General features: G+C 46.6%; 1 protein-coding gene across 1 annotated transcript; it reads left to right on the top strand.

Annotated features, from left to right (window-relative positions):
• The first annotated feature begins 4,029 nt into the window (after nucleotides 1–4,029).
• On the top strand, nucleotides 4,030–7,261 carry LOC112883602 (probable uridine nucleosidase 2). Its single transcript, XM_025948929.1, has 9 exons — nucleotides 4,030–4,297; nucleotides 5,110–5,225; nucleotides 5,314–5,373; nucleotides 5,798–5,980; nucleotides 6,073–6,177; nucleotides 6,266–6,362; nucleotides 6,465–6,572; nucleotides 6,661–6,796; nucleotides 6,897–7,261. Exons 1-9 carry the CDS (start codon nucleotides 4,213–4,215, stop codon nucleotides 7,003–7,005), a joined length of 999 nt encoding a protein of 332 aa, XP_025804714.1. The 5' UTR covers nucleotides 4,030–4,212; the 3' UTR covers nucleotides 7,006–7,261.
• Nucleotides 7,262–15,293: the final 8,032 nt, after the last annotated feature.

Raw genomic sequence — 15,293 nt, 5'->3', positions numbered from 1 at the left:
TCGGTATGAATATACTCTCGCTACTAATGTCATTCGCAATAAACATCAGAAAAATTCTATATCTTAACCCACATTTGTCCATAGTGTTGGAGACAGGGATAAGGAAACAACTTATGTGGATACTACGTATGCGAGTGGATCAACACTTTTGCAAGTGAAAAAGGGCAAATGACATTGGAGGCATTCAATGTACGTGAGCACAATCACATCTGCTCATCATTTTAATTCATTATCTTTTATTCTCATGTTTTTTCGAAAAATGTGACAGCATTGGCGGATGAAAGAAGAACTCATTGAAATAGCTCGGATCAGGGCAATTCAAGAAGCTATATGCGGATTCCTGCTCGATGAAGTCATAAATCCTAAGGGAGAATTTTATGGCGATGTCCGTACAAGTGTCGCCGAAAAAGATCCGACGACGGGGAATTTGACAAATTACTATAGTTGATGTTCTTACTAATTTGTAATATCTCAAGTACTTTTAAACTCCTAAGTATTCCATACATGATGAATATATATATATATAATATTAGTGTAATATGCTGTCCTAATATTACAGTGCAATGCAAAAAGTACGATTATGTAGTCGCATACGGTACAAATACGCATAGCCATACGTATAAAAACGAAAAACAAAAGGTAAATAAGAAAAAAGATTTAGTACCGGCCAGTTATACCAGCCGGCACTAACCTTGCTGCTAGGAGCCGGGCCGGGTCGGGCACGTTAGTGCCGGCTGGAGATACGGACCGGCACTAACACACGCCGTTTAGTACCAGTCAATATAGCCGGCACTAACGACTGTCACGTTAGTGCCGGCCATTTAGTGCCGGTCAGGGGGACCGGCACTAAATCTCCCTCTGACCGGCACTGATGTGCCTTTCTCCGGCAGTGTAGAGATTCTAGATGTCTGAAAAAATTGCCATATTTGCAAAAAAAAAATACAAACTATCCAAACCAACAGTATTTCAAAACAAATATACTGAACTCTAAGCCTTTCTGATGCATTGTTGCGCAAGCTACTTGTACAATTGGGTTTGGTGTGTGCATTGTCCAAGCCTGCTGATGATCAGTTCCAAGTAAATTTCTGCAGTTCAACCAGAGAGCAACTAATCTATGTAGGCCTGTCGGGTAAAAGTATATTCAGGACAAACATTCAAAAATTCTAAACCTTTGTTGCATTATTTGGTAAGCTACTCATACAAGTTCCAATGGCGTGGGAAGCTGGGTGCTAAATATCAGACATCGGATGATCCGCTCAACCAAAGTCCAGAACAAGTTGGATGCGGCAATTGCATGGTGTACCTCGACGGAGAGGACAGTGATGTGGGGCTTAAGAGCTCGAGCAGGTCCTCGACGTTGCAGCGGTTGCACATGAAGTGCTCCCGCAGGCGCGGCCACTGCTAGCTCCAGCCGCTCAGGTCCTCGCCGGCGTCCGCGCCCAAATCCTCCCCGATCCATGCCGAGAATGTTGCATCTGTTCGATCCATAACTGAATGTGTGTGTATATTTTACCTGGAAGATTTGAACATCCTATTCGTCCTATTGGACAAATGGATGGGCATGTGTACGTTTTGCATGGAAGATTTGAGGCTTCAGCAGCAGGAACCAGACACCGCCACTGTTGGTGTTGGTGTCCGCCACTGTTGAGCCCTCTAGCGCTGTTAGGCCCACCCGAGGTGGCGATAGTGGTGCGGCTGGTCCGAAGGAGCCCCTTCTTGTCCTTGCATACGGAGCCGGCGACGACTCTCCGCGTCACCGCTGTCGGCGGCGGGAGGAAGCAGACACCACAGTTGAGGGCGGCAGTGTTCGCCACAGACGACCCCCCCTAGCGCAGTGCTCTCCAGGCGCACCCGAGGTGGCAGCGGCGGTGGCTCGGGGGCACGGCTGGACCAGAGGAGCCATTCATCTTCTCCTAGGTAACTTGAACGAAGGCTCACCGTGGCTCGCCTGAATGGATGGCTGGGGAACGAAACGCTTTTCCTGGGGATCGACAAAATATAAACTAAATTTACCAATTTAACCTTTACCGAATTTAAATATTAAAAATAAATTTGGTACCTGTCCCACCGCATTTGGTACTGGTCCGCTCAGCACCTTCTTCCTAATACCTCTTATATTTCGACTGTTGACGTTGCTCGAGGGACGGCTCTTATTTTTTCCAACCACCGTAAAATTTCTCATATATAAGAATTATATCCCAATGTGGCTAGGTAAAAGAAAATCCTTAACCACCTGCGCCAATCACAATAATGCCACAGTGACCAAGTCATACATACATGAATTGTAATTTTCTTTTTCAAGGGGATCAGTTTTGTATTAGTTTTTGTTTTCCTTAATATAAATCAGGAGGTCTAAATATGTAATAGGACATCTTTTGAAGAAAAAGAAAAAGAAATTACATGTAGATGCACCATGAATATAGTATTATGTTCTCTGATGGAGTTTCATAGGGGAATATTTCACCGCCAACCATTTATGTAACAACTTTGCCATAACCATTAGCTCACATTTATTTACGGGCTTTCTAAATTGCTTCAATTCTCAAGTTTCAAATTATACTAACCCCATTTAAAATTACAACTCATTTCAATTTATCATCAGCACAATCCTTTAACCCATAGATACTCTATTATTAGATTCACATTTACAAATATTTTCTAGAGAGTGTATTTTTATCGCATAAATGTAGAGTAGTTATTGGATACTTGTTCTAATAACATGAAATATGACATATAAATAAAAACGGAGGAGTACTACGTAAGTTGTAGAACATATAGTATAAACATTCTCATTTAATCGTTCCATTTTTGCTTACACGAGCTCTCCGGCCCCTCTTCGAAACGAGAGATCTTTTGCCACTCCGATCCTTGGCTCAAATATTATTGACTCATAGTACATATTAATTTCTGTTACCCCTCTCACTTCTTCATGTGAGTGATCATGCTCGCCAGATCTCGAGGAGCATGTTTGATTGTCGCTAGCCATGTCACAAAACCAATGCAAAAGCTGACGGCAATGATCACGCTCCCATGTGGCAACTTGTCGTCTGAAAGTACGCCGTGGTTATGGTTTTCCACCAACCAAACATGTATAGTAGTAGTATATGCTAATGACACTCTGTAACCACACGCCAAAGTGTCTTAAAATGATAATATACTATTTCTATTTGCGTGCGTGGGGTGGTGATGACCTCAAATCATCACCCAGCCAAGACTTCCCCCGGTCCTCTTTCCAATACGTTCGGTAGAAAACTTTGTAAGTTTGCAGTACTATCCAGTAGAAAATATATCTTTCTTTTATCAAACTGCGTCTAGGACAAACAACTAGTACCACAAATGCTTTTTCTATCCATCCAAAAAAATAAGTCATCTTAGGAATTCTAGGATAAATTAACAAAATGGTAAAATGATCATGTTTGTTCCTATTTATTACCCATATTTGGCACTAATTGATTCTCACATGTACTTTCTTTCTAAATAGACTATCACATAAGATCGAACACCAGAAACCTGTAAAAATAGCATTGAAGTACCACCAATATGGCTAGTAGTTTCGTACAAAGTTGATAGTAATTTCGTACAAAATTAACTGTAGGACACATCTGGATAAATTTAGCGAAGCATTACAGTTGGGAAGAAAAAACCCCTCAAAAAGCCAGGAACCAAGCACATGATGCACGCGAGGGAGGCTGACTTGGATATTCCATCGACGATGATACGGTCCACATGGCGGACGAACCGAAAATGATGGCGGGGACAGAGAAAGCGGGCACTCGTCACGCGTCCGCGTTTGTTATTGCTCCGGCGGTGTTCGGTAGGTCCCGTGCACGTCACGGCCGGGAGGGCGAAGCAGCCCCCGCGTCCCGATCTCGGCCGTCGGGTTTCCTGATCGGACGGCTGGCCGCCGTCGCCGCCGCGGCGCTGCCCCCAATCCCACATGAGCCTGCCGCGCGCGGCCAGCCGGTCGCCATCGCATGAGGCCGCCAGCGCCACCAACCAACTCATCCGTGTTGTGATCTGTTCGCCGAGGGGGTGGGTCCTCTGCTCGTGCTTACTTGTCGAGGCTGCAACCGCCTCCCTCCCACCCATTCTCCTCGCCGCCGATCAATTCGTCGTCGTCTCTCCCTGCCTGCCTATAAGAAGAGGCGGAGACGACAGCTAGCACCGGAGGAAGAAGGCGATCGGGGAGGGAGAGGGCGATCGGAGTCCGAGATGGAGGCCAGCAACGGGCAGATCCATCACCACGACGAGCAGCCGACGGAGGAGAAGCTCATCATCGACACGGATCCCGGCATCGGTGCGTACCCACTCCTTCCTACCTCTTCGATTTGCACGGAGGACCAATGCGCGCTTCCCTGCTTCGATTGGTCCCCAACTGAACTTAATCTCTCTCTCTCTCTCTCTCTCTCTCTCTCTCTCTCTCTATGCCGGTTCCAACTTCTCTTCTAGTTCAAATGCCTGATTCATGGGGATTCTCACCTGTGCTTCCACTGCCACCTGTCCGATTAAACACCTGATGCGCTGCGAAAGTTGCATACCTTTTCCTTCCCGCTAAATTAGCTGAGATTCATCGGAGTAACTAGTTTATACTAGTACTGATACTAGCACAATGCACAGTACAGCACTTTATGACGGGGTCCAACGGAGTCGATGTATATTCCCTCGTAGTCCTGGATTGGGCGTTTTCCCTCGTAACTACAGTTTTCTTAACCCACTACATCCGTTACTTTGCAACTGTTTGAGAGGATCCCCACTGCAAGAAAGGAGGCGCGTTTTGGGACCATATCTAACCAAATCCAAAGGATGCTAGGATTAAAGATGGCACTCTTCCCCCCTTTTCCCTTTTTTTAATACATAGTGAGGGACCAAAGATGTTTCTCTTTCTTCAAGAGGTATCCAAGTATGACAACGAGTGCAGCCAGCCATTGGGCCATTCCATGAATCTTGGACGCTGACAGGATCGTATATCCATCTTAAATTCACCAGCTCACCTTTAAACTTTTGTAACATTATTATGGTTAATTTGCAGTCAGATATGGTGGGTGCTACTGAAATTGCAGGCTTGCAGCCACTGTTTGTTTGCTTAATGTGTCCACGCTCTGATTCCAGATGACAGCATCGCGATTATGATGGCATTCCAGTCGCCGGGCGTGCAGGTGCTAGGGCTCACCACCATTTTCGGCAACTGCACAACGGAGCACGCCACACGCAATGCCTTGATCCTGGTAAGTAGCAGAACATTCTCATGGCAAATGCTCCTTTTCCGCTTTGTTTCTTCTTACTAATTCTGCGGTGTCTAAAACTGACTGACAGTGCGAGAAGGCAGGCCATCCTGAGGTTCCAGTAGCAGAGGGAAGCCATGAGCCTCTAAAGGTATTGTCCATTCTTCCTGTACTTCAGTTTGCTGGCACATTTCCTACGAACAGTTGTGAGATCAGAAGATTTTGTGTTCCTTCATGTGGCATTAGTTCTACTGTTTTTATTAGTGCTCCTGGTTCAAAGGCATCATATGGAAAAATCAATGAACTATATCATGTATATTATTTGAATGTGTAAAATCTTCTTCAGTGAGTTTACGGTCCATTTTTTATTTTCATTTTAAAAAGTGTTACTTCTATCGAAGTCAAAGTCTGGAATTTCGTGTATCACGCAAATCTGCAATACCTGCTCGTCTGTATCATTTGACGTCAAGTCCATGGAAAACGACCTTGATACATCATACATCATCTGCTGGAGTTTGGTAGTTTATTCAGTTGTTATGTAGCATGGACTGGTTCACATCTTGTATTGTGAATAGGGAGGAAAGCCGTGTGTTGCTGACTTTGTTCACGGATCTGACGGCCTCGGGGAGATAGAGCTTCCTGATCCCACTATCAAGAAAGTTGACCAAAGCGCTGCTGAGTTCTTGGTTGATAAGGTCTCGCAGTTTCCTGGAGAGGTCTCCGTACTTGCTTTGGGCCCTCTGACGAACGTAGCATTGGTATGTCTTTCTCTGACGCTGTAGAAATTTTCAGAGCTTATAGTATATTACTGATTGCTGACAGTGGTGATTGTGCAACAATGTTTTTTCAGGCCATCAAGAAGGATCCCTCCTTTGTAAAAAATGTTAAGAAGATTGTTGTGTTGGGTGGAGCCTTCTTTGCAGCTGGAAATGCCACCCCTTCTGCTGAAGCAAATGTAATGCCGGTCATGCATGTCGTTGTGCTAGGAGTCGTCTGAACTGTGATTTGTCAGGCCTAACGAAAGTTTCCATTTGCCATTTCAGATCCACAGTGACCCGGAGGCAGCCGACATAGTTTTCACTTCTGGGGCTGACATCTACGTGGTTGGCCTCAACATCACAATGCAAGTCAGCTTCACAGGTCCTTGATCTTTCCTGAATGAATCCTGAAGCAATATAGTCACCCCCTCTCATTCGAGTAACCATGGAAAGTAGAAGTACTGAACCTGATGAAACTTTGCAGATAAGGATCTCCTGGAGCTGAGGAACTCGAAAGGGAAGCACGCGCAGTTCCTATGCGACGTGTGCAAGTTCTACCTGGACTGGCACATCGAGTCTTACGGCGCCCCTGGTACGCTGCAACAATATCTTTGTGCTGTACGTTGCCATCTTCAGAGCCTCTGGATGGCTTCAGCTCATAGTTCGTGCGTTTGGCTCAGTGATTTTCCTCCATGATCCCGTGAGCTTCGCCGCTCTGGTTCGCCCGGATCTCTTCACGTTCAGGAAGGGCGTGGTGAGGGTGGAGACCCAGGGCATCTGCGCCGGGCATACCTCCATGGACATGTTGCTGAAGAAGTATGCGACTGTTTCGCAGTTCTCCGTTGCTCCCTTTGTATGCTTCGGTGATTTGTCATTAATGATGGCTGGCCGCTGCATCTTCTGTTGATTGGTGCAGGTGGAATTCGGAGAACCCGTGGACTGGCTACTCGCCGATCTCGGTCGCGTGGACGGTGGACGTGCCCAAGATGGTCGCGTTCGTGAAGGAGCTCGTCACCAGAGAGTGACGAAATCAGCTGACTTAACATGAGTTGTTTGTACCGTGACAATCCGAGCATTGCGTTGCCTGCCTGCGCCCTGATGCGCACCAAATTTGAGATGCATCAACATTTGACGTACTGCAAAGGCTATTCTCAGAATCATCGGTTCTATGCCTCTGGACTGCAAATCAATTTGGGAGTGAGTCAAGGTCTTTGTATCAACTCGATGTAACGATCTTGAGTTCATAAAGCTTCCTTTATCGGGGAAAAAAGTTCAGTTTCAGGTGTCTCTCGTGCAAATTGTCAACATGGTTGGACGTATGTTGGAGCGTTATTTTTCACCTCTATCCCCAAAATCAGTTATTGGGATGTTTTTAGGCATTCTTGGAGATGCTGTTGCTGGAAGTAGGTACATTTTAGCACAAGTGCAGAGATGAACTGCACCATGCAAGTTGAACCACACAGAGTGGATCTATCTCGCTTTATGACATCAGATGACCGGGATCAGCAGGTGTATATGCTTGGCACGCATTCCTGGACGCCAAGATTCTGCCACCCCTGTTTATTTTTTTATCAAACACTAGCGGTAAGCAATTAGCCAGCGCCGGGATCCCGCTGATATAAAATCTTGTGATGGAGGAGGATGCAGCAGCTGCAGCTGCTGCGGCGGCAGAGGATGGAAGCTTGTTTTCCTTGTCGTTTGCAGGGTGCAAGAACATATTTGTCTGCCAATTTGGGCACGCCTGCATTCTGCATCGGTGGCAACCGAGGGTAGGCAGTAGACATTCAGAGTTTCAGACCAACCACCACGCTGCTTAGTTGTACTATTATACTCTTATCAAGCACCAGTCACATGCATGGGTCTAATTCAAGCTACAGTCTTGACAAAAAAGAACGTAGATTTGAGAGTATAATTTTGGTAAGAGCGAGAATTTTGAGGAAGCCGATGGCTGTTCGGCTTAAGATGCTGGTCAAAAGCTGTTGCCAGCAGGGCAAGGGCAACGTGGACTCATCAGAGGCGCAGCTAAGAGCAGTTCAAATCGGATTTGGAGGTTACGCAGAAGATCTTTTAGTCCGTTTCCTTTCGTATTATCTTATAGATATGGTAATTTTTCAGTTTAAGTCAAGTTTGTAATGACTCGTGATCGATAAGGAGTCTAGCTTTGGGCTATAAATAATAGTAGTTTGGGTTTTGTAAAGGATAATCATCGATCAATACAATTTTTTCTCGGCACTTCGCCAGGAGTAGGAGTAGAATAGATTTCGGCAAATTCTTGAGCAAGTAGGGCTGCATTGGATCGATCTCTAGCTTGTTGGTAAGTTCATTTTTATCAGATTCTCTAGGCTTAACTACGGTGTATCGCTGTAGTTTCATCTACTTTAATCTACAAGTTATCGATTTCTATCAAGTTCTTGTAAGGCTGCATCGTTCGATCTCTTGCTCGTTCTTAATAGATTTCACAATTTATCAAGCGGTAGTCATTGAGTTATCGGCTTTATTTAATCGTTTCATGCAACAACTTGATAGCCGATTCACTCTCTGATTATCGCTTCTACTGCCAATCTGTCGGTTCTGGAAATGGCCGGCAGCTAAACCTACTCAAAGTATGTATCGCGTGTCGTGATCGGATATAACCTAGCACATAATGACTCAAGATCTATACTGGTTCAGGCAATCGTGCCCTACGTCCAGTCGGGGGTCAGTCACATGTACTACTTGAGCCTAGGTGCTAGCGAGAGTTGGGGAGTTACAAGCTTTCGAGCGAAAGCTATGAGATTCGAGAGTCTATGGTTTAGGTCTATCGAGAGATCAGATTTGATGAGTTGTCTCTCTTCTTCTTCCTAGGTGGAAGAACCTCCCTTTTATAGTTCAAAGGAGGCTCTGTTACAGGGGAGCTAAGAGTGTGAGGATAGAAAGAAAGGACTCCCGACCCCGCCGGTCGGGGTCGTCAGCTTTGTCAGGCGGGTCTTCCCATCCCGTCAGTCGGAGTCTTCCAGTGAGCACCTTCCAAGTCCTGCGTCGTGGGGCAAGCGTCTTATCTTGTACCTGCACGTCGTGCTCTGTCGGTCAACGGTCATGGGGCGTCGATAGGTACGGTAGGACTATCACATCCCATCCCTTGCACCATGCCCGACCACTCCGTCATGACCCGGGGGAGGGGGGGTTTTGTCGGTGTTTTACTGCCAAGCCCACTGAGGGATACCCCCGAGGTGGTGAGTTGTAGGTAGGGTGTCACCGAGATCAGAAACTTGAAGGTGCAAGGAACACAAAGATTAGACAGGTTCGGGTCGCCGAGAGCGTAATACCTTACGTCCTATGTGGTGGTTTGTATTGCCTTAGGTGTTGATCTGGTTGATCTGTTTGGAGAGGGTCCCTGCCACCCTTATATAGTTTGGGGGGACAAGGTTACTTGAAAATCCTAGCCGGATATAAGCTTAGGAGTCCTAACCGAGTATTTTTCTAGTAGTTTTCTTCTGTTCCGACTAGTTCTACTACGGTACAAGTAGTTACAATTGGTGTGTGGTGTGGGGCATGTCCCATCCCTTATCCTAGATATGTACGCTATGTGCGCAGTCCCGTGGTCTTGGGTCTGACAAGCCCCTGAGCTCTTCATAGTCGAGTACTGCAGGCTTCCGAGTACTTCTGAAGGCGTCTTCGAGTTCTCCCGAACCCCATCTTGAAGGTGTCTTCTGAGTACTTCCTTGACTGCATCGAGACTGTGAGGTGCTCGTGTCCCGAGTAGTTGTCAAGTCTTCTTTTATACGAGATGCGATTAAACTCGCACTCCATATGGAATAGCCCCCGAGCATTAGGTTAAATCGAATAATCAGGCTGATGGTCAAATTAGTCTTGAATCTTCTATCCTTATCTTCCAAAAGATTTGAAAAATAAGTCACTGATAACACGTGTCCTGCAGCCTCCGAGTTTTGAATCCAAACCCCCAAGATTTTAAAAAAAGATCCAAAGAATCGTGGCATGCAATATATGACTGTAAGAATTTGGTTAAGATGGGAAAATTGGTTCAGAAATTCGAAAACTGCTTTTTTCGGAATGAATTCCCTGAAAAAATGGTTAAACAAATAACTTGTGCAAAAGCGCCCTAAATTACCTCTCCAATCAAACCTTTTTCCCTGAGTCAATGGCTAGATAAGACCTCTGGTTAGAATTCCTGAAATAATGGTTAAATAATTATCTTCTAGAGATAAATCTTCAAAAGCCTCTTAAATTAGGTTCTTCTATGAATCTTCCGAATAGTTTTGCAGCGTCCAGCTTCCAAACGTGAGAGCTTAAGCGATCCACCGAAAGCATGCTGAGTGCCCTGTCGAGCCCAGTCCCTAAGCATGGGAGCTAGAGGAGTCGAGGTTGCTGACGGTGCGTAAAACTAGTCGGGAACTGGTAAACTCAGTGTTACAGGAGCGAGACCGTTTTAGTAAACTATGCATAGTACTACTCAAGAACTAGTAAACAGAGTGTTACTGGTAGTATAGGAGCGAAGTCTCTTCAGTAAACTACGCGTAGTACTAGTCGAGAACTAGTAAATAGAGTAGTACTGAAAGTATGGGAGCGAGTCCCCTTTAGTAAACTACACGTAGTACTAGTCGAGAACTAGTAAACGGAGTAGTACCGGAAATATGGGAGTGAGTCCCTTTCAGTAAACTACACGTAATCTAGTCGAGAACCAGTAAACGGAGTAGTGCTGGAAGTGTGGGAGCGAGTCGCTTTTAGTAAACTACACGTAGTACTAGTCAAGAACTAGTAAACGGAGTAGTACTGGAAGTATGAGAGCGAGTCCCCTTCAGTAAACTACACGTAGTAATAGTCGAGAACTAGTAAACGGAGTAGTGCTGGAAGTGTGGGAGCGAATCTCCTTTAGTAAACTACACGTATTACTAGTCGAGAACTAGTAAACGGAGTAGTACTAGAAGTATGGGAGCGAGTCTCCTTCAGTAAACTACACATAGTACTAGTCGAGAACTAGTAAACGGAGAAGTACTGGAAGTGTGGGAGCGATGCCCTTTCAGTAAACTATACGTAGTACTAGTTGAAAACTAGTAAACTGAGTAGTACTGGAAGTATGGGAGCGAGGCCCCTTCAGTAAACTACACATTGTACTAGTTGAGGACTAGTAAACAGAGTAGTACTGGAAGTCTGGGAGCGAGGCCCTTTCAGTAAACTACACGTAGTACTAGTCGAGAACTAGTAAACGGATCATGCCTTCCTTTTTGCTATTCTCATCATAGAGTCTTTTCTTCAGACCATCCAGGATCATGCCGTTAGCGCGCTCAACCTGACCGTTGGCCCGCGGGTGAACTACTGAAACATACTTTACCTCGATGGCACTGCACTCGTAGAAATCCCATAATTGATGCGAGTGAAAATTGGATCCCAGATCCGTGATGATAGTATTGGGGAAGCCGAATCGGTGCAAGATGTCACAGATGAAGCTAACCACTCGATCTGCAGAGAGCTTTGTAATTGGTTTGTGCTCGATCCAGTTTGAGAACTTGTCGATGGCTACCAACACGTGAGTAAAACCTCCTAGCGCAGTTGTCAAGGGCCCTATCATGTCCAGACCCCAACATGCAAACGACCATGAAGGTGGTATGGTAATAAGGTTGTGAGCTGGGACATAGGGCTGCTTGATGAAGAACTGGCAGTTTGTACACCGGCGAACGAGTGCTTCGGCGTCTGCCAAAGTAGTCGGCTAGTAGAACCCGTATATGAAGGCTTTCCCGACCAGCGTGCGAGAAGCGGCATGGTTTCCGCATGCACCTTCGTGGATCTCCTGGAGTATTTCTCTTCCTTCCTCCGTGCGAACACACTTTATGAGTATGCCTGATGCTGATCCACGCTTGTATAAGTTGTCCCCGACTAGAATGTACCCTTTGCTATGCCTTAGGACACGTGCAGCCTCAGTGCTTTTTTGGTTAACGCCGGGCGGTAGTTTGTGCTCCATGATGAAGTCGAGAAAGGTCACTCGGCAGTCGACCTCGATCATCAAGACCTCTCATTCAGGTTCTATTGGACCCTGAGCGATGGTGCTTTGATCTGGTGTCTTGATGGATGGGTGATGCAACTCGTGGATGAAAACTCCCGATGGGACATTAGCTCGATCAGAACCCAGTTTCGAGAGCACATCCGCTCCCACGTTAGTATCGCGAATCACATGATGAATTTCCAGACCCGAGAACTTGTTCTCGAGCTTGCGTATTTCTACGACATACGCGTCCATGGTGTCATTGTTGATATCCCACTCTTTCTTGACTTGTTGGATCATCAGTAGGGAGTCGCCATAAACAAGTAGTCGGTTGATGCCTAGAGAGACTGCCAGGCGTAGCCCATGCAGTAGTGCCTCATACTCGGCTTCGTTGTTCGGGACCTCAAATAGTATATGGAATACATATTTGAGTTGTTCCCCTGTTGGACTGATGAAGAGTACTCCCGCGCCACCGCCTCTGAGCTTGAGTGAGCCATCGAAGTACACCACCCAATGCTTTGGCAGGTTGGCTGGGGCTTCCACTTGGTTTTCTCGCTATTCTGCCATAAAGTCAACTAGTGCCTGCGACTTGATGGTAGTTCGAGGCTTGAAGTCGAGAATAAGAGCCCTCAGTTCCATTGCCCACTTGGAGATGCGCCCAGTGGTGTGCTGGTTGTGGAGAATATCCGCCAATGGGAAATCAGTGACCACCGAGATGTTGTGTGCGTCGAAATAGTGGCGAAGCTTCCTGGAGGTGATTAGTATGGCGTAGAGTAGTTTCTGAATTGTCGAGTAACAAACCTTGGATTGAGAAAGAACTTCGCTGACAAAGTAGACTGGCCGCTGCACAGCGAAGGCATGGCCTTCCTCCTAGCGTTCCACCATGATTGTCGTGCTGATGATGTGAGTAGTCGCGGCAATGTAGAGTAACAGGTTCTCACCTGGTTGTGGAGCCGTCAAGATGGGGGGCGATTGCAGATGATGCTTGAGATTTTCCAGCGCCTGCTTCACCTCCTAGGTCCACTGCAACTTGTCGTGTTGTTTGAGCAATTATAAGAAGGGTGATCCCCGTTCTCCAAGTCGCGAGATAAATCTATTCAGAGCCGCCATACAGCCTGTGAGCTTCTGGACATCCTTGATTTTCCGTGGGGCATCCATGTCTGTAATGTTGGTGATCTTCTCCGGGTTCGCTTCAATTCCTCGGTGACTAACGATGAAACCGAGTAGTTTCCCTTGTGGTACACAGAAGACGCATTTGGTTGGGTTGAGCTTCCACCAAAACTTGCGTAAGCTGTTAAAGGTTTCCTCGAGATCATGGATAAACTCGTCATGGACTCTGGTCTTGATGAGCATGTGATCCATGTAGGCTTCAATATTGCAATGTAGCTAATTAGCAAGGCATAATTGGATAGCCCACTGATAGGTGGCTCCTGCGTTCTTCAACCCGAGGGACATAGTTGTGTAGGCATATGCTCCAAAGGGGGTGATGAATGCTGTGTTGATTTGGTCTTCTTCCTTGAGAGCAATCTGATGGTAACTCGAGTAGTAATCAAGGAAAGAGAGCAGGACGTAGCCAGCTGTAGAGTCGATGACTTGGTCGATGCATGGGAGTGCGATGGGATCCTTCGGGCAGTATTTGTTGAGATCGGTGTTGTCCACACACATCCTCCATTCATTATTATTCTTTTTCAGAACTAGTATAGGGTTGGCTAAGCACTCGGGGTGGTAAACTTCTTTAATGAAACCAGCTGAGATTAGTTTTGCTAACTCCTTATTAATGACCTCCCTCTTGTCTGGGTGAAGCACCGTAGTCGCTGCTTCTTCGGAGTGGATTTGGGTTTAGGCAATGCTCAATCAACTCCTTGGGCACGCCCGGCATATCCGCTGGTTTTCACGCGAATATGTCACAGTTGGCCTGAGGGAAGCTGATGAACGTGCTTTCTTATTTGTCGTTCGAGCCGCCTCTAGTCAAAGCAGTCTTGGACGAGTCGCCTTCTTGCAGCTGGATGGCATTGATGCCGACGTCGCTGGGGTTGGATTTTACCCTAGACTGGCTAGGCCTCTTATTGGGGATCTCCATCTGTGTGTTGGTGAGCTTTTGCGTGGTCACGAAGACTTCCGCCGAAGGTTCTGGTACGTGTGATGTCATGGCGTACTCGATCGTTCTTGGTCGTAGTCGTATGACTTCTTTAAGTCACCACAAAACGTGAGTAGATCTATCTTGCCTGGCTTGTTGAGTAGTAAGTAGACGTAGTGAGGCATGTCCATGAACTTGGCCAAAGTTGGTCTGCTGAGGATGGCGTGGTATGACGACTCGAAGTCAGCCACCTCAAACTTGATGTACTGCGTGCGGCAGTTGTCTTTTGTCCCAAAGGTGACTGGCTAGACCACTGAACTGAGTGGTGTAGCCGCGTTTCCCAGGACGACGCCATCGAACGGAGCTGTACTAGGGGTAAGCATCTTGGAGATGTTTAGCCCCATCTTCTTCAATGTACTCGCAAAGAGCAGGTTGAGGCCGATCCCGCCGTCAATGAGTACTCGAGTCAATTGTGAGCCCGCCACGACAGGATCTAGGACGAGCGGGAATTTTCCCAGCTCGGAAGCTAGTCCATTGGTCATCCCTAGAGAAGGAGATTGGGACCTCGCTGTATCTTAGAGGTTTCTGTATTGGCTAGTTCGATAGAGAGAATTTCACGCAGGGTCAGCTTCTACGCGCGCTTCGAGGGGAAGCCACTGTCTCCACCGAAGATGATGTTGATGACTTTATTCAGTTCTTGGAAGTATTGAGCCCCCAACTTGTCACCCTCGTTGTTGTCCCCCTGATCCTTCCGCTTTCCATCTTGAGGAAGGAGTTGAGCGTTGAGTGACTTGCGAAGGATGACACACTCGAAGAGCGTGTGCTGTGACTTTGAGTGCATCGGACATTGTTTGTGTAGGACTTTCTCAAATTGTGCTTGATTGTTTCCTTACTTCTTGCCCCACGGATTGCGCTCAACAGTTGTGACTTCTTGGTCAGACTTGCATTTTTGTGGATTCCCTGAGTTGTTGTGCTAACTTTTGTCGAAGTTTCCCTACTTGTCATTGTTGCACTTAGGGAAGCGATCGTTCTCCTCATCCTCCTGGTCAGTCCACCATGCCATCATGTCGTGCAGCTCCACGATAGTAGTCGAATGGTTGCGTCCGAAGTCATGGTAGGTGTGCTTCAAGAAGAGGCCGTTCTAGAAATAGCGGATGACATCCTCGTCGGTAATGTTAGCGATGGTGGCTCGCATCTTGAAGAAACGCCTGGGACACATCTTGACGAGTACCTGTTCGGATCATGGATCCCTGAAAGTT

The sequence above is a fragment of the Panicum hallii genome, chromosome 2, assembly GCF_002211085.1.
Source record: "Panicum hallii strain FIL2 chromosome 2, PHallii_v3.1, whole genome shotgun sequence".
Classification (NCBI taxonomy): domain Eukaryota; kingdom Viridiplantae; phylum Streptophyta; class Magnoliopsida; order Poales; family Poaceae; genus Panicum; species Panicum hallii.
Note: the sequence above shows the minus strand (reverse complement) of the source record. Positions and strands in the feature narration are given on the sequence as shown.

Bases quoted from the DNA above. Each gene is read 5' to 3' on its own strand.
- LOC112883602 (XM_025948929.1), top strand. From the start codon at position 4,213: ATGGAGGCCAGCAACGGGCAGATCCATCACCACGACGAGCAGCCGACG. The intron at 5,981-6,072 runs GTATGTCTTTCT...ATGTTTTTTCAG, and splicing joins CTCTGACGAACGTAGCATTG to GCCATCAAGAAGGATCCCTC. The intron at 6,797-6,896 runs GTATGCGACTGT...TGATTGGTGCAG, and splicing joins ATGGACATGTTGCTGAAGAA to GTGGAATTCGGAGAACCCGT.